At 62.6% G+C, this 19,414-nt stretch overlaps 1 protein-coding gene across 1 annotated transcript in view; it reads left to right on the plus strand.

Moving 5' to 3' along the window:
- Positions 1 to 19,414, plus strand: part of LRP5 (LDL receptor related protein 5) — an 84,899-nt gene that overhangs the window by 22,509 nt on the left and 42,976 nt on the right. The window contains exons 3-6 of the mRNA XM_040970962.1: positions 5,878 to 6,274; positions 10,007 to 10,204; positions 11,885 to 12,081; positions 12,526 to 12,657. Of these exons, the coding sequence (XP_040826896.1) occupies positions 5,878 to 6,274; positions 10,007 to 10,204; positions 11,885 to 12,081; positions 12,526 to 12,657 (924 nt within the window). The remainder of the gene's footprint in view (positions 1 to 5,877; positions 6,275 to 10,006; positions 10,205 to 11,884; positions 12,082 to 12,525; positions 12,658 to 19,414) is intronic.

Here is a 19,414-nt window from a genome sequence, read left to right on the forward strand (position 1 = left end):
TGTGTGTGCGTGCCAGCAGAGTGCGTGAGGGCACCTGTGTGCACACATCAGTACAGATCGGCCTGTGCGTACAGCTCAGGTGGAAGACGTGTGTCAGTGGCCGCGGGCCTGCGTGTGAGTTGATGGTTAGCATGTGGGTTTGTGTGTGGGGTGGCTTGACGGTGGGTATGATGGGGTATGAGTTGTGTGGTGTGTGTACGTGTGTGGGGGGGGTATAAATGGACGTGTGTGTATGTGTGGACATGCCCCCTCCCCCCACGGCATGTCCTGCCCACCTGAGACGTGGGCTCCTCCGGCATGGACCCCTCCCATCTCCTGTCTGGGCCTCTCCCCCTGGGCCTGTGCCAGGTGTAGGCTCATCCTTGCTTGGCTGTGACCTGGTATGTGCCAGCTCCCGCCTGCTGCAGTGAGCCACTGGAAGCCCCGCGCAACGCTCGGTGAATATAAATCAGGCATGCGCCGAGGGTGTTGCTTATTTTGGTATAGTGGCAAAGGATCGGGTTACCTCGGTGCGGGCCTTGTTTGGTGTTACCATGTAAACAGTGTAAAACACAGGCTGTAGGAATGGCGGCCGGGACATCTGTTAGGAATTCCATATATAAATAGCGGATGGGCTTACATGGGTGAAAATGGCATTGTTGGCTCTGGGGTTTCCAGATCCCGGATTTCACTGAGGCAGGCCCTGGGAACTCCGACAGGACCTTCAGCTGGGGGGGGGTGGGGAGGACACTGGCTGGAGTACTGGGGGTTGGGGAGCCTGGGACCTGTGCCATGTCCTGGGTGCCTCTGCCATGTCCTGGGTGCCTGCGCCATGCCCTGGGTGCCTGCACTGAGTCCTGGGTACCTGTGCCATGCCCTGGGTGCCTCTGCCATGTCCTGGGTGCCTGTGCCATGCCCTGGGTGCCTGCACTGAGTCCTGAGTACCTGTGCCATGCCCTGGGTGCCTCTGCCATGTCCTGGATACCTGCGCCATGTCCTGGGTGCCTGTGTGTGCCCTGGGTGCCTGCGCCGTGTCCTGGGTGCTTCCGCCATGTCCTCGACGCCTGCACCGTGTCCTGGGCACCTGTGCCATGCCCTGGGTGCCTCTGCCATGTCCTGGGTGCCTGCGCCATGCCCCGGGTGCCTGCGCCATGCCCTGAGTGCCTGCACTGAGTCCTGGGTACTTGTGCCATGCCCTGGGAGCCTCTGCCATGCCCTGGGTGCCTGCACTGAGTCCTGGGTGCCTGTGCCATGCCCTGTATCAGGGTCTGCACAGCCCTCGCGAGCCCCAGCCTGTCCAGCGACAGCAATTGTTTGCTTTTATGAGGCATGTATGTGCCCTGAGGGGATTCTAAGTCTTTGGGATTTGGTGGCGAGCTGGTGGTGGTGGAGCAGTCTTGGAGCAGAAACACAGAATCCAGGATGACCTGAAGTCCAGAGCCCCTGGAGGGACATTTCCAAAGCCTGAACTCCTGCTCGGAGCATTTGCATTGTGGGTGTTGAACCTGTGATCCAAAACCCTTCAGAGCTTCGGTGCATGCCTGCAGTGTGGGGGGCCACCACCTCTGCCTGGTTCTGGAACATTCCTGGCTTCTGACATGGAAGCACCCTGCCTGTGAGGGGTCTTGTCTCTGCCCGTTCTTCTCAGCACCTTCCTGGAATCCATTCTTGGGGTCTGGGTGTGTGGGCTGCTGTGTGCCTGCAGGATCATCCCATGGCTGTGTGAGCCAGAGTCTGAGGTGAGGGACCCTGCCGCTGAGGGTCATCCTGTGTCCCCTGTGGCCTCTGCGCGTGCTGCCCTGACTTTGTGGGCACCTGTGGGTGTCAGAGCACCTACTCGGGACTAGATCCACCCTACACTCCATGGAACCATCCTAAACAGTCTTCAGGGGCTGGTTTGTGTCCCGACAGCTCCACTTCCCATCCAGCTCCTTGCTTGTAGCCTGGGAAAGCAGCAGAGGCTGGCCCAAGGCCTGGGGCCAGCATGGGAGACCCGGAAGAAGCTCCTGGCTTTGGATCGCCTCAGCTGCAGCCATTGCAGCCATCTGGGGAGTGAACCATCAGACAGAGGAGCTTTTTTTTTCTTTTGCCGGGACTGGTAGGACCCTCGGCAGGAAGCGGCCTGGGAGCTGCCAGGGGATGTGAGGTCACAGGGGCTGGGCGAGTCCCCCAGTCCGGGTCGGAGGGCTGAGCTGTCCCGCGGCGCTGGTGGTGGAAGCGTGATCTGGAGCTCCAATGCCAGAAGCCAGCCTGGGCTGGGGGTGGGTTGCTGTTCTTGCTTGTGTTCAGACCCCCTGTGTCTCCCAGTGTGGTCTGGGGGCACCCCGGGTCTGCGGGCACTTCGTGGTGTGGTTTCTGCAGCCATTTGCTGGCGTTTCTGCCAGACGGGGCCTGTCCATGGAGGCAGCTGGCATAGGAGCCATCTGCCTATCCTCACATCCAAGGGCAGGTGGGCGGGCTGTGCTGGGGCCTCGCCCCGCCTCCAGCAGCTCCCGCTCCTTTGAATGTCCAGGAGTAGCAAGGACATGTTCCAGCATCCCGATTGTGTCCTGCACCTGTGTCTCCAGAGGTTGGTTCATGTGTGTCTGTAGCTGCCCTGCCATGAGACCTGGCTGTCCTTTCCAGTGCTGGCCACCTACCTGGCCCCATCAAACTTTTGAGGCATCCCTCCGTCTGCTGATCCACCCCCCAATGGCTGCAATGACTGGAGCTGGGATCATCTGAAGCCAGGAGCCAGGAGCCTCCTCTAGATCTCCCACGTGGATGCAGGGTCCTAAGGACTTGGCCATGCTCCGTTGCTTTTCCAGGCCACAGGCTGGGAGCTGGATGGGCGGTGGAGTAGTCGGGACTTGAAGTAGTACCCATGTGGGGGATGTCGGCACTGCAGGTGGAGGATGAGGGCGCTATACCACAGTGCCAGGTTACCCTCTTGACAACTGTGGTCTGGGGGATAGGCAGCCACAACCCCTGAGCCAATAGAGGCTGAGAACTGGGGTGGTGGGAGGGGCCTCCCCCAGGCCCTGCCCCTGCCTCTTGGCTCTGCCTGGAAGACTTCAGTCCCTCGTTGGTTATGGCTCTCTGCCTGCCCTCCTCTCCCTCTGCAGTCCTCCGGGGGTGGAGGATGGGGCCTGGAGTCAGGGCGCCCGGTCTCAGCCCGTGGCTTCCCCTGGTGTCCGCTCGGCCCCTTCTCTCCCTCCACTTTCTGCCTTGTTTTTCTCCTTGCTCTGTTCCTCCCACCTTGTAACAGGGGTCCCCACCCCGATGGCTCCTTCTCACTATGGGCCTGGGGCCACTGCCTGGATCTTCTCAGCGAGAGCCAGGGCCCCAGGAGAGTGGCGTGGCCTCCTCCAATGGTAGATGCCAAGCATGCAGGTGCTGTAGAAGGTTCCAGAAACAGGAGCAGCTCTGGGGAACGGCCTTCCTGCCCAGGCCCCGCCCAGCTCTCCGGGGCTGCTCCTTGCTGCTTCTCCCTGGTACTGGAGGGTTGGGTAAAGCACAGGAAATTAAAAAAAAAAAAAAAACCTGGCCTTTGAAGTGTTGGGTGGGGAATGTCGTCTTTCCAGTTTGGGGAGTGAGCAGGCACAGCCAGGGGTTTGGGTGTCTACGGAGCTCCCTGGTGCGGCCCCCCACCTCCCCAACCTCTCACCTCTCATGGAGAGGCTGGCCCGGGCTGCTGGCCGCTGTCCTGCTGCCCACTGGCCCCTTGGGTCACCTCCCTGCACAGTGGAGTACAATGGGCCACTACATCGCAGGGGGACACTTACTTGCACAGAGGGGAGCCCCCACCTATTTGGGGGGTCCACTTCCTGTGTGAACTGCACAGCGGGGAGATTCAAGCTCCCAGAATTCCAGAGGCCCCGTCCCAGCTGCTGGCACCCAGGGGACTTTGTGGCCCCTTCTGCTTGCTCCTTTAACAGGGGAGTCCACTGGGAGAGGACTTCACAGGCCCGGTGGCAGCCGTGGGGTGCAGGCCGGTCAGCCTCGTTCACAGCATGGGGGGATCACTGGTCCCTGCCCTGCCTGGCTGTTCATCACGTGGGGAGCAGTGCCCCGTAGCCTGGCAAGCCGTGGGGCCCCACTGACACTGCTGCCCAGGCCTGGACACAGAGGTTGGCACCTCTCCTAGAATTTCCGTTCTTTCTTGCCAGGCAGAAGTCTTCGAGGTGTCTTCAAGTTGGGGTGCTGGAAGCGGTGGTTGGTGGGGGAGGAATGTAGCTGTGTGTGTGACCCCAGAACAGAGATCCCGAGATCTGAATGAGGACAGCATGGCCGGAGCCTGACCCGAGGGAACGTTCCAGAGCACGGAAGCCTTGTCCCTGAGCACACAGGAGCCTCTCCAAGGCCTCACCCGCTCACCCACCACCGCTGCAGAGGCAGGCCGCCGCGACCCAGGGACCTTGGACCCTGCATTTGTATCGTCTGTGTGGGCTTGACTGGGCAGTGTGGGCTGAGGAGTGCAGGTGTCCTCCTGTGAGCGGTCACAGCGCCCAGCGACAGGTACATATAACCTAAATGTCACTGTCACACCTGGTGCAGAGTTCCCCTTCTTGCCCCACGTAAGCAAACAAACCAAAGCAGATTTATTGATTTATTGGAAAGAATTACGGAGAGGGAGAGGTCTTCCACCTGCTGGTGCACTCCACGCATGACCACAGCGGCAGGAGCCAGGACATTGTTTTGGATCTCCCACGTGGCTGCGGGATCCCAAGGACTTGGGCCGTCTCTGCTGCTTTCCCAGCGCATTAGCAGGAAACTGGATGGGAAGTGGAGCAGCCGGGACTTGAACTGGTGGCCACGTGGAGTGCCGGCATTGCAGGCAGAGGATGAGCCTGTACACCACTGTGCCAGCCCATACTGTTAACTGTTTGAGGAGCCGCAGTTCTGTTTGGCTGGGGAGCTGCGCTGACGCTCCCTGGGGCTCTATTCTCTCTGTGTGTGCCCCCGCTTGCGGTAGTCCTGACCATGCCCACGCCTGCGGAAGTCCTGACCGTGGCCGCGCCTGTGGTCGTCCTGATCGTGGCCGTGCCTGTGGCCATCCTGACCGTGGCCGTGCCTGTGGTCGTCCCGACCGTGGCTACCGAGTGGTTGTCCCGACCGTGGCCGTGCCTGTGGTCGTCCTGACCGTGGCCACGCCTGTGGTCGTCCTGACCATGGCCGCGCCTGTGGTCGTCCTGACCGTGGCCGCCGAGTGGTTGTCCCGACCGTGGCCGTGCCTGTGGTCGTCCTGACCGTGGCCACGCCTGTGGTCGTCCTGACCGTGGCTGCCGAGTGGTGGTCCTGACTGTGACCGTGCCTGTGGTCATCCTGACCGTAATCGCGCCTGTGGTCGTCCTGACCGTGGCCGTGCCTGTGGTCGTCCTGACCGTGGCTGCCGAGTGGTGTCTGTCGGTAGCTGCGGTTTGCATCTCCGTGATGCGGAAGGATGGCACGTGATTGTTCCTGGGCTCAGGAGACGGGCTGCCCGAGTGCCTTGCTCATCTTGGGGCTGGCTGTTTCCTGCGGAGGTTTACGTGACCTCTCTGTTTACACAGTGACTGCGTCATCGGAGACGCAGTTTGCGAATGGTCGTGTCTCCTCCCGTGCCATGCGTCGCCCTTGTCCTCCATGAACGGTGTCTTCTGATGCATAAAGCCCTGGCATCATGCTGTCTGTGCCTATGTTTGGTTTTCTGCCCTGCTCCAGAAGTAGAGGACCCAGGACGCTGACAATGATGGCTCCTCCGTGGCTCTTCCTTCCCCGTGGAGGGGCTCTCGCAGGGGCAAGGCGGGGCCGTGGCCTGAGCAGGTGGTGGACCTGGCAGCTGAGCCCCGGCCCTGAATCCCTGCCCCTCCCTAGGGTCTGGTCGCCTGCATGCGTGTCCCCGCTGTGTGCCCTCACCATCTGCTCCATCCTCCACAGCCTCGCCGCTCCTGCTGTTTGCCAACCGCCGGGACGTGCGACTGGTGGATGCCGGCGGGGTCAAGCTGGAGTCCACCATCGTGGTGAGCGGCCTGGAGGACGCGGCGGCCGTGGACTTCCAGTTCTCCAAGGGCGCCGTGTACTGGACAGACGTGAGCGAGGAGGCCATTAAGCAGACCTACCTGAACCAGACGGGGGTGGCCGTGCAGAACGTGGTCATCTCCGGCCTGGTGGCGCCCGACGGCCTGGCCTGTGACTGGGTGGGCAAGAAGCTCTACTGGACCGACTCGGAGACCAATCGCATCGAGGTGGCCAACCTGAACGGCTCGTCGCGCCGGGTGCTGTTCTGGCAGGACCTGGACCAGCCGCGGGCCATTGCCCTGGACCCTGCTCACGGGTGAGCCCCTGGCTTCTCTCCTGCTGGTTCCTTGGGGGTCAGTGGGAGGGTGCTTCCCGTCGGTGGGGTGCCTTGGATGGGTGGCCTGGGGGGCGTGGGCTCTCACAGAGGTAGGGTTGACACCCCGCACGCCCTCCCCACAGCCCTGTTCTGTATAGCTCAGTGGGCTGACGAGATGCCACTTCCTGTCTGGAAGCAGAGCTTGCCGGGGGTGTGGGGAAGGGGTGTCTCTGCCCTGTTCTGTGACTGTCCCCCTTTGTCCCTCTCTGCTTCTCGGTCTGGCCAAAATCACCTCGGCCCTTGTTCCAGGTCACGAGGGTGTGAGTGGCTGTGAGGAGGTGGCCCGGCTTTGCTGGCCCCACTCATTCTAGAATTTTCTGAGCAGGTAGATCTGTCTTCCTCCGCTTGTCTCGGCCCTAAGGTGATATAGCACTCATGTCCTTCCATGGGTCGCCCTGACGCTGCCCTGTCCGCTCCGTGGGTTGCCCTGGCCCCACCCTGTCCTCTCCGTGGATTGCCCTGGCCCTGCCCCATCCCTTCTGTCCAGTCCTGCATTGCTGGTTTGGCCATGAAACGGCTGTCAGGCGTTGATTTTTTTCAAGATTCACTTGTTTGTTTGATGCTGCGGAGAGGGGGCTTCTGTGTGCTGGCCATGACGGCTGGGCTGGAACCAGCAAAGCCAGGAGGTGGGAGCTCCCTCCACGGCTCCTGTGTGAGAAGCAGGGACACAGCGCTGGGTCGCCTCCCAGCCGCATCAGCAGGGCGCCAGCTCAGGAGGCGAGCAGCCAGGACTCCAACCTGTGCTTTGATGTGTGGGATGCTGGGGTCCCCAGTGAGTCCTCGGCTCAGCTTGCCAGGCTCCCTCTGCCCCTCAGTCAGAAGCCGGGGTGACCCTGCACCAGACCCAGATGTGCTCTGCGACACTTGTATGCAGATATCAGAGAGGTGGCACGTGGTGCTACGCTGCCCCCTGCTCCACCAGGTCTGCCCCCATGCCCTCCCCTGTCTCTGGGCTGATGCCACTCCTGGCTCTGGCCCCTGGGCTTAGGCCCACTGCAACCAGAGCTGAGGCTGGGCTGGGCGGGGCTCGCTGCGGGCCTGCCTGGGGGATGCAGACAGGGGCCAGGAGGGGCAGGGGATGGCTCTGTGTCCCGGGTGGGCGAGGACTGACGCTGCTACTGTGAAGGGAAGCACGTGGTCGCTGTGAAGGTCACGAGAGACTGGATGTGGAGTGTGTGTGCGTGATAATGTGACTGAGTGGGAGAGCGTGTGTGTGGGAGGGATCCTGTGTGTGAATGCACATGTGGGGGTGTGCGTGTATGTTGTGTGTACAAAGGAACATGTGTGTGGATGGGTTGCATGTATGTCTGTGACTGTGTGCACGCGTGCGTGTGTGTGGGGGATTTGTGATCCAGCCTGGTACTCCCCACCTGTGCACTCCCCTTGCTGGCATGCTGGGCAGCTCCTGGCCCTTCCCCGAACCTGGCTGTCCAGATGCCAGCTTGGCCACTGTGACCGTACTGCCCGGTGGGTAGTCTTCTCAGTTGCCTGCCTGCTGCAGCCTGCAGGGCAGCCATGTGGGGCACCTGGCGTGGGGCCAGCGCTGGATCTGCTGGGCGGTACGCACTGTCCAATGCCCATTGCTGCTGAACCTGTCCCCCCATCCGCCACCCCAGCCCCCAGGCACGCGGCTCCTTGGCCTCGCACTGGGCATCGAGCAAGGACTTTGGATACTTGGTGGTGGGCCCTGCCTCACACTGTGAGGGCTGGGAGGTAGCTGACATGAGGTGGGGGACACTGGGTGGTCTGCTTGGCAGGTGCTGGTGCCCAGCGGGGAGCAGGCTTCCCCATGCTCAGCTCTGGCTGGCTCTGCCTGCGTGGTTGGCCTCTGGTTGTGCATATTCGGCGCTTACTTGCAGGATCCCGCTTGTCGCTGTGCCTGGGAAGGAGTGCGTGTGCCTTGGTGGGACTGTTGAAGCCACCTCTGCCGCACCTTCCCAGAGAGGTGTCTGGTGGGCGGTGCCGCTGGACCCTGTCGAATGCCAGGCGCAGGAGGGAGGCTCTGCACCTGCTGACACTCTGTAGCGGGCCTTGCATGTGTGGAGTGCCATGGCCAAACCGTGCTTGGTGCAGTGTCGGCGGCGTGGGTGCCTGGCACAGATATGTGGGTGACACAGAGGGCTGGGGGACAGAGCAGGACCTGCGGGAGGGCCCTCTGACCCTGAGTACCCGGGGTAGGGAGGACCCTGTCCCTGGCGTGGGAGGACGGCAGAGGCTCCTGGGGCTCTGAAGAGAGCCTGGTGGAGGCCCGCCCTGCCCTTCACGGCCAGTGGCTTCTGCTGGCCGAGCCCTTGCTGCAGCGCTCTCAGAAGCTGCTCTCCTCCGTGGAACTTGGCGGGGTTCCGTGCTGGCACTGGAGTCCGTTGCAGAGCTGCCCGCCTGCCTGCCCGGCTCACAGATTCCCCATTTAAGGAAACCAGCAGGCCTGGACTGGGAAAGCCGGGAGGAATGCCAGTTCTGCTCCCGCACGTTTTCGGGCCTGCAGTGCTGGGGCCCGGCTGTGGTGCCTCGGGCAGGGACCCACTCTATGGATGCCTTCTCGTGTGTTGGGGGCTCGGGCTGCCTGGGAAGTTCTCCCACGCCCTGCTGGCCCTGCCAGCCGAGGGCTGTCACAACCAGCCGGGCCCACGCAGGCACCCAGGCCGTGGCACGTGCAGCCCGGGACAGGCCAGCTTCAGTTTCCTGTTCTGTGTGGTGGGAGCCGCTGACTGGGCACATGGCCTGTGGTCCCCAGGTCTTTTGTCTTCCCAGAAGGCTGGCTGCCTGGCTTATGTTGGTGCAGATAAGACAGGGCAGTGTCTGAGTGTGTCTGACCTGTCTGGGGCCTGGCTAGCTCGCCCGCCACCCCACATTGTACGTGCCTTTCGGGGACGACATGGGGTTTTTAGCAGATTTGGGCTCACGGCAAGCTGGAGCAGCAGGTGCAGGATTCATGGCTGCTGCCTGTCCCCCACCTGTTCCTCTTCCTCCTCTCTCCCAGCTCTAGCACCCACGGGCCCTGCTCCCTGTTGGCCTTTCCCAGGATGTCATGGTATTGGCATTATGCAGCCCATGGGTGCCTCAGGCTGGAGCGTGGATGGCTCATGTCCTTCCCAGCAGGTGGCGAGGTACCCCTTAGGACTTTGCCCCAGCATTTTCTCTGTGTGTGTGCCTGTGTGATTTATGTGAAAGTCGAGTTACAGAGAGAGGAGAGACAGCAGGAGAGAGATCTTCCATCTACTGATTGACTCTTCAAATGGGGCATGGCTGGGCCAAAGCCAGGAGCTTCTTGTGGGTCTCCCATGTGGGTCCCTGCAGGGCCCAGGCACTTGGGCCGTCCTCCACTGCTTTCCCAGGTACATTAGCAGGGAGCTGGATCAGAAGTAGAACAGTTGGGACATGAACTGGGGACCACCGGGGCTGCCGGTGGCTTTGCCTGTTATGCCATAGCGCCAGTTCCTGTCGCATTTTCCTAGCAACAAGAAGTTCCTGGGCCACCACTAACAGGTGGGGGTTTGTGCCCACAATGCCACCTTCGAGTCTGGGGGCTGGTGGGTGCCTAGAACCACAAGCAGTAGTCCCCTCTGGTGGGGGAGAGACCAGGACCCACATGGGTATGTGTCTGTGCAGAGAGAAATCGGAACCCGCCAGTGGTGCCAGCCTTGTGTCTGCCACGTGTGCCCTCCCTGGCAGGTACATGTACTGGACGGACTGGGGGGAGACGCCACGGATCGAGCGGGCGGGCATGGACGGCAGCACACGCAAGGTCATCGTGGACTCGGACATTTACTGGCCCAACGGGCTGACCATCGACTTGGATGAGCAGAAGCTGTACTGGGCAGATGCCAAGCTCAGCTTCATCCACCGTGCCAACCTGGACGGCTCCCTCCGGTGAGTGTCCCACCCCAGGGGTGCCCCCACCCGGTGCCAGGTGCCGTTTCTTCACTCGGGTGCCTGAGCTCTCCTTGCCTAACACCCTGGGGACCCAAGCTGGCACCAGTGCCAGACTCCCACAGGTGGTGGGGGCCCGACTTCCAGGGGTGCACCTTAGCAGGAAGCTGAGAACCTGGAGTAGTGCCGGGCGACTCACGCTTGGCCTGGATTGCGGGCGTCTCCGATGGCGCCTCACGTGCTGGGCCTGGCATCTGCCCTGGGTGAAGATGTTCCTCTGTGTGGGGCGCGGCAAAGCCTTTGGTGTGGCCCTACCTCCACAGGGTATGCCCACCTCAGGGGGAGCCCCCAAGCCCTCAGAGCTGCGCGTGGGGGCTCGGGACCCCTCTCCACTCCACCCGGGCGGTGAGCATCCCGACAGACAGTGGCAGTTGGCATTTCCCGACACACCCAGTCTTGCCAGGGGACCCTGCCCAGAGGTGCTCAGGAAGTTGAATAAATGAAGGGATGAGCAAATGACCCAGGAGGGTTTTCCTGCGGTCAGCTTAGCATAAGAGCTCCTGACTTCTGTCTGCATGTTTCTTGCTGCTGACCCTGGGCCTGGTTCAGGGGTGCCCCCTAACAACCAGGGGCACAGCCCTCACCCCTGGCCCAGGTGGGGGTGGGCGTCTGGCCCGTGGTTGCCCATGGTGCCTGCAGGCTTGTGTCTGGGTGCTAATCTGTGTGTTCCCTGGGCCCGTGGGCCGACAGCCCTGGGGTGGGGTTGGCATCCCAGCTTAGCCGGGGTGTGGCTCCCACAGGTCCTGAGGTTGCAGGCTTCTGGAGGCTTCCCCAGGCTGGGAGGCAGGCCTGGGGAAGAAAGAAATAAAAAAAAAAAAAGAAAAAAGAAAAAAAAATATGTCCTCTGTGGTGGCCATGGTTCCTCAGGGGCCACGTGGGGGCTGGCCACAGAGAGGGTCCAGGGCTGCTGCAGGCGTGGGGGTGGGGTCTTCCCCAGGGCCAGTGATGGGAAGAAAAAGAGAGAGGCGGGCTGGCCGTGTCCCTGGTGCAGCAGAGCCATGGTCCCTCAGCACGTAGGAGGACTCGCTTTCCAGCGGTCATTCATGCTGTGTGGATTTCAGCTCCGTATTAGTCAACAAAAAGTGACCTTAGCCAAACAGGTGACTCGGGGGCAGGCCCCAGGGGGAGCGCCGTCTGCAGGGGACTGGCCAGGACCCAGGGGTGCTCCGTATGCGGGGGACCGGCCAGGACCCAGGGGGAGCTCCATCTGCGGGGGGCTGGCCGGAGAGCAGGACTTCCTCGGCACCCCCACTGCCACCCGTTCTCCCAGAGCCTGTCTCAGAAGGGTCCCCAAGCAGATAACGGCAGCATCCCATCACAGACGCACGGGAAGGAAGGCCTTTGGCCTGCCTGAGCGCCCGGTGTAGTTACTCTGCATGTGGAAGGGCACTAGGTGAGGGAGCAGGTGGCTTGGCCAGGTCAGCCTGGAGGAGCCCCCTGGGTTGCTGATGAGGCTTGTTGCTTTCACATAAGCGAGGTCGGAAGATGGCATGAACGGTGTCCCACCTGTGCTGGCCCCATGCGATGCGGTGGGGTCAGAGCCGTGGGCAGGGCCGTCCAGGTGGCCATGCCTCTCTCCTCCCCGCCAGCTCCCCTGACGCCTTCCCGGACCCCCTGCAGGCAGAAGGTGGTGGAGGGCAGCCTGACGCACCCCTTCGCGCTGACACTGTCTGGGGACACCCTCTACTGGACGGACTGGCAGACCCGCTCCATCCACGCGTGCAACAAGAGGACCGGGGAGAAGAGGAAGGAGATTCTTAGTGCCTTGTACTCGCCCATGGACATCCAGGTGCTCAGCCAGGAGCGGCAGCCTTCCCGTGAGTGCCCGTCGCCCCAGCCGCCCACGGGGGATCTGCAGCCGGGGGTGCCCATTGCCCCGCTGCCCACGGGGGGAGGAACCTGCAGCCGGGGGTGCCCGTCGCCCCAACCACCCACAGGGGATCTGCAGCCGGGGGTGCCCATTGCCCCGCTGCCCACGGGGGGGTACCTGCAGCCGGGGTGGCCGTCGCCCCAGCCACCCACAGGGAACCTGCAGCCAGGGGTGGGTCTGGGGTGGGGGCGGAGCAGCACAGCAGAACATGCAGCCCGGCTGGAATGGGTAGGAAGGTGGCCCTGGTTGGGACAGGGTGGGCGTGGGTGGAACAAGCTGGGAACAATGAGCAGGTGACAGGGAGCTAGCTTGTTTAGAAGCAAGTGACTGTGGGAGGGAGAGGGATTTGAGGGTCCCATTCTGGAATGTTCTCTGCTTCTGTGTTGGCCAGTGCACACCCGATGTGAGGAGGACAATGGTGGCTGCTCGCACCTGTGCCTGCTGTCCCCGAGGGAGCCATTCTATGCCTGTGCCTGCCCGACTGGGGTGCAGCTGCAGGACAATGGGCGCACGTGTAAGGCAGGTGAGGCTGGGGGGGGGAGTGGGGAGCTTCTGCAGCCCGGGGCCCATGGAGGTTGCTGGGGTGACCCATCAGGTCCACCTGCTCTGTGTGGGGCCTGGCTGTGATGGTCGACCAGCGGTCCCAGGTCCCTCACCCGTAGAACGTGTCCTGCTGTCCGGGGTGCTGCCCACGCGTGGCGCTGCCCACGCATGGCGCAATGCAGTCAGTAGCCAAGGGAGGAGACTCAGAAAGCTCATGGACATGACGATGAGAGATCCGTTTATTTTGGTGCAAGAAAGAAAAAGAGAAAAGGAGAATCCAGGCCCGCTGTTGGAAATGTCATGGCAGTGGAGGCCACTGCTGCGGAGTCTGGCTTCAGCGTCCTCGGCCATGGCATGCACACGCGTGGTCCATGTCTGCTCTCGCCTCACCGATGGGGCCGTGTTAGAGGATCTGCCCTAAGGGAAGGAGGATGGCTACTGCGCTTAGGTACCCAAAGTCACAAAGTCACTGCCCGCCAGGATTTCAACTCGGGATCGAGTGTCCCCTGCTCCAGTTTTTACAGACGGCCAGCCCCACGTGCCAGGAGCCGGTGCAGCGTGTGCAGGTGGAGGGAGGGCAGGCAGAGAGGCCTCTGGACCAGGGTTGGGGTGGGGGTGGGGGGCGGCGGGGCACCTGCAGGCTGGCAGAAGGAGTGCGCTGGGGGTGTGGTCAGGGCAGCTTTGGGAGCCTGGTGCAGAATGCTCTCAGTTGGTGCCCCTACCCCATGTGCCTTGTGATCCCAGGGAGGGACTGAGCCTAGTGGGGATGCTTGCCGGAGGGTGGGGGATGGGGTAGGGGTGTGTGGGGCACAGACAGGAGTTGTGCTTGAATTTGAACTTGAGCTTGGAGCCAGGCAGCCCTCTGATGTGATGCCAAGAACGCCATCACCGCTCCCCCGAAGGCCACCAGGGCCGGCGCTATCCAGAGGAGCTGGTGGGGAGGAGGGGCACGTGGTGTGGCCTGCAGGCCCTGGGCATGGGGACAGAAGGCAATGCTGGCCTGCCAGGGCCCTGTCACAGTCCCCAGGATTTTGAGGATGCCTGCAGGTCCCTTGGCCTACCCTGGACTCCTCAAAGGAAAGATGGCAGAAGGGGCACAGTGCTGTCCACTGCTCTGTGTGTGTGTGTTGGGGGGCGCTGACCACTGGCTCGGAACCTTCGTGTCTGTCACCCCAGCCCATCCTGAAATGGTCACTTGGAGGCCAGCAAGTGGCTGCTCCTGTTCCGCTCTGCCAGGGTTCAGGGGCACCGCAGGTGGCCTGGCGTGGGTCTGTGTGGGCGGAGCTTGCCCTCGGGAAGGGCTGGCAGGCCGGGCCTCCCCATCCCTCTGGGGACCGAGCCTGGCAGCTGGCTTCGGATCCCCCCATGCTTTTCCAATTATGTGGATTGGGCTAAAAACAGCGACGGCGCGGGTGGGAGGTGTGGAGGGGGATTCTGCTGGGAGCTGCCCGCACCCACCTGGCTGGGCCACTGACTTCTGTCACTTCACAGCCGTCCGAGGGGAGTGCAGGGACAGGCTGGGACAGCGCTGGATCTCGCAGGCCCTGGGCTGCAGCTGGAGTGGCTGGGAGAGCGCAGATGGGGGACGGATGCACGTCCCCCCTGCACACTTTGAACAGATGCGCCTCTGTCGAGGGACAGGGCTAGGGCAGCAGGAGGCAGGGCAGGCTCTGCTGGTGGGCCTGACGAGCAGGCGACAGCTGGGCCCCTCATGTCTGTCCGTCCGTCTGGGTGGATTAGCCCTGGGGGCTGGGAAGAACAGGGACGTTTGTTCCTACAGTCTGACTCTAGTCACTTGTTTCTGAGAAGTAGGTCAAAGGGAGCGCGGGGGAGAGGGGTGGGAGGGAAGCAGCTGCGAGCGACGCTGCCAGCAGCGGGCAGCTGCCGTCCGCCGCCGCCCGCCGCCGCCAGGGACCACGGGAGCCTGAAGGCGGGCACGTCAGGGAAATGCCAGCAAGCCCGAGGCTGGCTCCCTCCGTGTGTCTCTGAGCCGAGGTCTGACCTGCACGCAGGAAAAGGCGTGTCGTGTGTTCTGATGTGCTCGGGCATTTAGATGCACCCTACTTCACCCCAACCCCAGAGACTTCTCTGCTGTCCATCTCTCTTCCTAGTTGCCTCTGGCTCTGCAGTGGATTGCCCACGTGTGTTTTAGAGCTGCATAGACGTGGGACTGCACTGCCTGGACCCTGCCAATGTTTTGGCCTGGATGACAGCGTGGGAAGCCAGGGAAAAAAGAGAGGGCAGCGCGTCTCAGACAGACAGGACTGTTGCCCGGGGCTGGGGACACCGACCCGGCTGGGCCTCCTGAGCCAGGGGGCTGAGCCGAGTCCAGCTGCAGGCATTCCTGTGTGTTTGTTGTCGGACTCCTGCAGCCCAGCCTGGCCCCAGGTCATTCCTTTGGTTCCTTGTAGTCTTCGGGGTCAAGTTCTGGGTTCACAGAATCTGTCCACACCTCCCGGGACTGCCCATAACAGGTGTCCACCCTGGGAGGGAGGGCCTCAGGTTTGCTGCCCAGGAGCTGGAAGCAGTGGTCAGAATATTCTGTCCCCGAGCCCCAGGTGTCCCCTGGGGCGCCGTCCACACTGCAGGCCACAGCCTGTCTCCAAGGAGAGATGCAGGGCTCCAGCCTCCTTCTCGGCTGCTTCCTGTTCCAGTCACGCCAGGAGCCTCCTCTGGGTCTCCCACGTGGGTGCAGGCTCCCACGACACTGGGCCATCCTCCACTGCTTTCCCAGCCACAAGCAGGGAGCGAGGTGGCTTGGAATAGCCGGGGCATGAACCGGCGCCCGTGTGGGATGCCGGTGGAAATGTGGGATTGGACCCTGCGGTTCCTGCTGGGCGCGACTTCCTAGGTCTCTCCTGAGCTCCTCCCCCGGCCCCTCTGTGAGAGCGGCAGGTGCCTGCTCTGTCCCCACCTCCACTGCAGACCTGGAGGGTTTATGGCTCCCTTGTTGCCGCTTCCTCCACACCGCCCCCAAGATTGATGGACTTGAAAGTCAGGGTGACAGATCTGCCGCCATCCACTGTTTATACTCCCCTGCTGACTGCAACAGACAGTGCTAAGCCAGGAGCCTAACCGGGTGTGGAGGGCCAAGCACTTGGGCCATCTTCCACTGGCTTCCCCACTGTGTCATCAAGGAGCTGGATGGGAAGTGGAGCAGCCGGGACTTGAACAAGTGCCCACAAGGGATGCCGTCACTGTAGGTGGAGGAGTAGCGTGCTGTGCCACCGTTCTTCCTTAACTTCCCTGCTACTGTGGGTGACATGACAGCTGCCTCCTTGGCCCTTGGTGGGGCGGGCCGTGGCTCCCCAGAGGGGCTTCTCTGGACCGCCTCTTCCCAGAGCCGTGCTCTGTGCGAGCGTCTCCCTTCCGGGTTCCTCTCTGCCGTGTGGCTGTGTGGTGCTCAGACCCTGCACCCATGTCAGGGAGGGTGAAGGAGCTCCTGGCTCCCGCCCCGCCCTCTTCTAGCTGTCATGGGCAAGAGCAGCGGAAGGAAGATCTTTCTCTCTGTCTCTGGTGTTTTTTTTTAAACCAATGCGGAGTGCGTTTCGCAGCCCAGGCACCCAGTAGGTGTCAGACAATTACACTGCTTATTTGCCAGCATGCTTCCTGCAGCTCCCAAAGCTGACCAGGCACGAATGGATGCCCGGCCTTGTTCCCTGTACCCTCCCACTGAAGCTGCACGAGGTGCCCCTTGGGGTTCTCCCAGCCCAGCGGAGGGGCGACCTTATCTGCCTGTACCCCGACTTGGGAAGTAGAGGCCAAGAGGTTGGATCAGGGGCACTTGGTGAGGAAGCGGTGCTGGTGGGGACAGTGACACAGGATCACGGGGTGGGTCCGCCCCTGCCTGCCCTCTCTCTGGTCACCTCCAGTCCCTGGGCAGAGAACTGATGTTCCACATTAGAGCTGAGCAGACACAGCCCGACTCGAGGGTGTGAGGGTGGAGGGGAGCTTCTGGGGCCCATGCTGGGAGGCCCCACGGCAGACAGCTGCCCACACCTCAGGTTGCAGGCACTGGTCCCGGCCACTTCCTCCAGGCCCCGTGACTGCATGGTCAGTCCAGGCGGCCGGCTGGGCCAACATGCCGGGCTGCGGGCTCAGCATTTGTCCCAACACTTTCTCCGGTTGAGGAGAAGCAGCAGGGCAATTGGTCACAAACAAAAGTCATCTGGCCGCCCGCCTGCTGGGAGGCCGCCCTGGCCAGGCTGTTCACGGCCTGCATGATGACCCGGCCCTGCCCACGCAGCTCGAGACGGCCAGTGACCCCTCTGCCTCCCGTGGAGGGTGGCTGGGAAGGAGCCCCCACCCCTGGGAGCAGGGAGAGGCGGCCTCTTGAAGGAAGCCAGAGGCCCAGGTGCCCTGCAGCAGGAGCAGTGCAGAGGGGCCGAGAGCCTGCTGGGGGCTGCTGCATGCCAGCTACACGCCAGCCACACTTAGCTCAGGCTGTCAGGGTGATGATGCCCAGCCTGTGCCCTGGGGGCCAAGGACCCCCTCCCCCTGGCCATGCGTGCTTGGTCCAGCCACACGCTGTGGTTTTGTTGTGAAGGTGCCATAGTGGGGTAGCACAGTGATTCCTGTGACATGGGTGCCCCCAGGAGGGTCTTCCTACCAGGGTTGGCCTGGTTAGGGCAAGCGGCTTCTTTGGCCTAGCCCTTCTTTCTCCTGTTTTATTTATTTATTTATTTTTTTAAAGATTATTTATCTGGAGTCCAGCATCATGGATTTCGCTGCTGTGGACCCTGCACTCATGTGGGGGACCCAGATGGGTCCCTGGGCTCATGCTGGTTACGCTAGGCTGCTTTCAGGAGGCTGTGTCCACTACAGGGACAGGCGCAGCGGGAACCCCAGCTCCCCTCCCCGGGGCCCTGCTCCTGCCCAGCCCGTCACCTGGCCTGTCTCCTCCTTCCAGCCACTGTAGATGGACAGATGGTGGACCCGCTGGACCCATTGCTGTGGCAGGGTCAGTCGCTCTGTGTGTGTGTGTATGTGTGTGGACTGAGTTGGAAGTGGTGTCGTAGCAGGTGTCATTAGGTAAAGAGATGGCCATGTGGGGATTGGATAGCTCCCAGTTCACACAGCAGAACCACAGCAGGGATTCTGGCCGGGGCCAGAGGCAGAGGCCGCAGTGGGGCAGCCGCAAGCCAAAGAACTCCAAGTATTTCCGGCAGCCTCGGAAGCTGGAAGGGGTGCGGCCGCTCCATCCTGGCCCTCGCGGGGCCTGGGGATTTGTGTGTCTCCATTCCTTCGTCCGTTGCCGCTGCTGGTGGGGGGGGGGGGGGGCGCGGCACCTTGGGCTGTGGCTGGCGGCAGGGAGGGAGGTGGGAGCTGGCCCTGTGCCTGGGCCCTGTCCTGGAGCAGCACACCCCTGTCAGGAATGCCTGGCCCGCATCTGGCATCCTGCATTCACAAGGATTGTGCATGCTTCCTCGCGCATGGGTGCGTGCGTACAGGTGCATGAGCCGCACGGGTGCGCAGGTGCGCAGGCAGGAAGGTGGGGCGGGGCTCAGGTGGCCGTAAGGACCAGATCCCTGGCTGGCTCCGGTAAGGTGTGTTTGGCAGCGCCATGAGGCTGGCGGTTTGTGGTCACTGTTGCTTTGTAAATAGTTTGTTCCCTGATGTGTAAATTGGGTGCAGGCTCTGTGTCTGGGCCCACGGAAGGTGTGGATCCCTCCTTGGTGGTCAGTGAGGCGCCCCAGGACTGTGGCCGGGGGTGCCGCTTGGCCCGTGAGGCCTCTTCTTGGTCCACCTGTGGGCAGAGGCCCCGGTCCTTGGCTGGACCCTGGTGTCGGGGAGCCTGCCTGCTGTGCTGGCACGGCTGCTCAGACCCTCAGAGAAGCCCGCGGTGCCTCTGTGTCTCCCAGGCTGCCCTGGTCGCCGTGTTCAGGGGCAAAACTCGTGAGTCCCTGGCAGGTCTGCAGGACTCTCTTCTCGGGGTGGGGTTCGGCCTGGGGGCTGTGTGTTGACGCGTGCCCGTGCAGGCTGGCATGCTCAGCCCCTTGTGGCCCACGTTTGCGACTCTTACGGGCTGTGCCCTGTGTGGTATCCATGTAGCTCTCAGAGCTGCTCAGGCAGCAGGTTCCCCCAGCATCAGCCCGCCTTGGGTGTGCGTCTCCTGCCCCCTCTCTGCCTTCCTGTGGCTGTGAGGACGTGGTGGGGACAGAGCCCTGATCTGTGTGGCCCACACGACCCTGGACGGGGGTCCAGCCTCAAGGCACCACCCACAGACGCATCGATACGATGATGGAACCTTCCGGGCGGCAAGACCAAGCGAGAGCAAGTGCTACAAGTGCCGGCCGCGCGACCAGCATGACCCCTGCCTGCTTGTGTGCTTGGTCTGGGGCTCAGCCTCTCAGTGTCAAATGAGAGCTGGGGGTGGTGTGAAGACCACCCTGGGGGCACGCACCACCTGTACGCACGCACGCTGTTGAGAGGAGCCTGAGCCCAGGAGTGGGTTGACCTCCCGGGCCCCGCGGGCTGCTTCCTGCAGGGACTGCCATTCTCCATGGTAGGTGGTAATATTGTCTGCCTGCCTCAGTTTCCCAGCCCAGAGCTCAGCACTTATTGCTAGCCTGTGTGCGCCCTCTAGTGAGGGAATCTGATCATGAGCCCTGAGCTTGGGGCGGAGTCAGGATGGATGGCAGGTCCCTGGGCTGCTTGTGACAGCCAAAGCTGGCTGGACCTGGGCTGGGAGCGGGGTCTGACCTGGGCTGCTTTGTGACCCCAGGCAGGCGGCCCCC

The sequence above is a fragment of the Ochotona curzoniae genome, unplaced genomic scaffold (genome assembly GCF_017591425.1).
Source record: "Ochotona curzoniae isolate NIBS_2020 unplaced genomic scaffold, NIBS_Ocur_1.0 scaffold_4937, whole genome shotgun sequence".
NCBI classification, from domain to species: Eukaryota; Metazoa; Chordata; class Mammalia; order Lagomorpha; family Ochotonidae; genus Ochotona; species Ochotona curzoniae.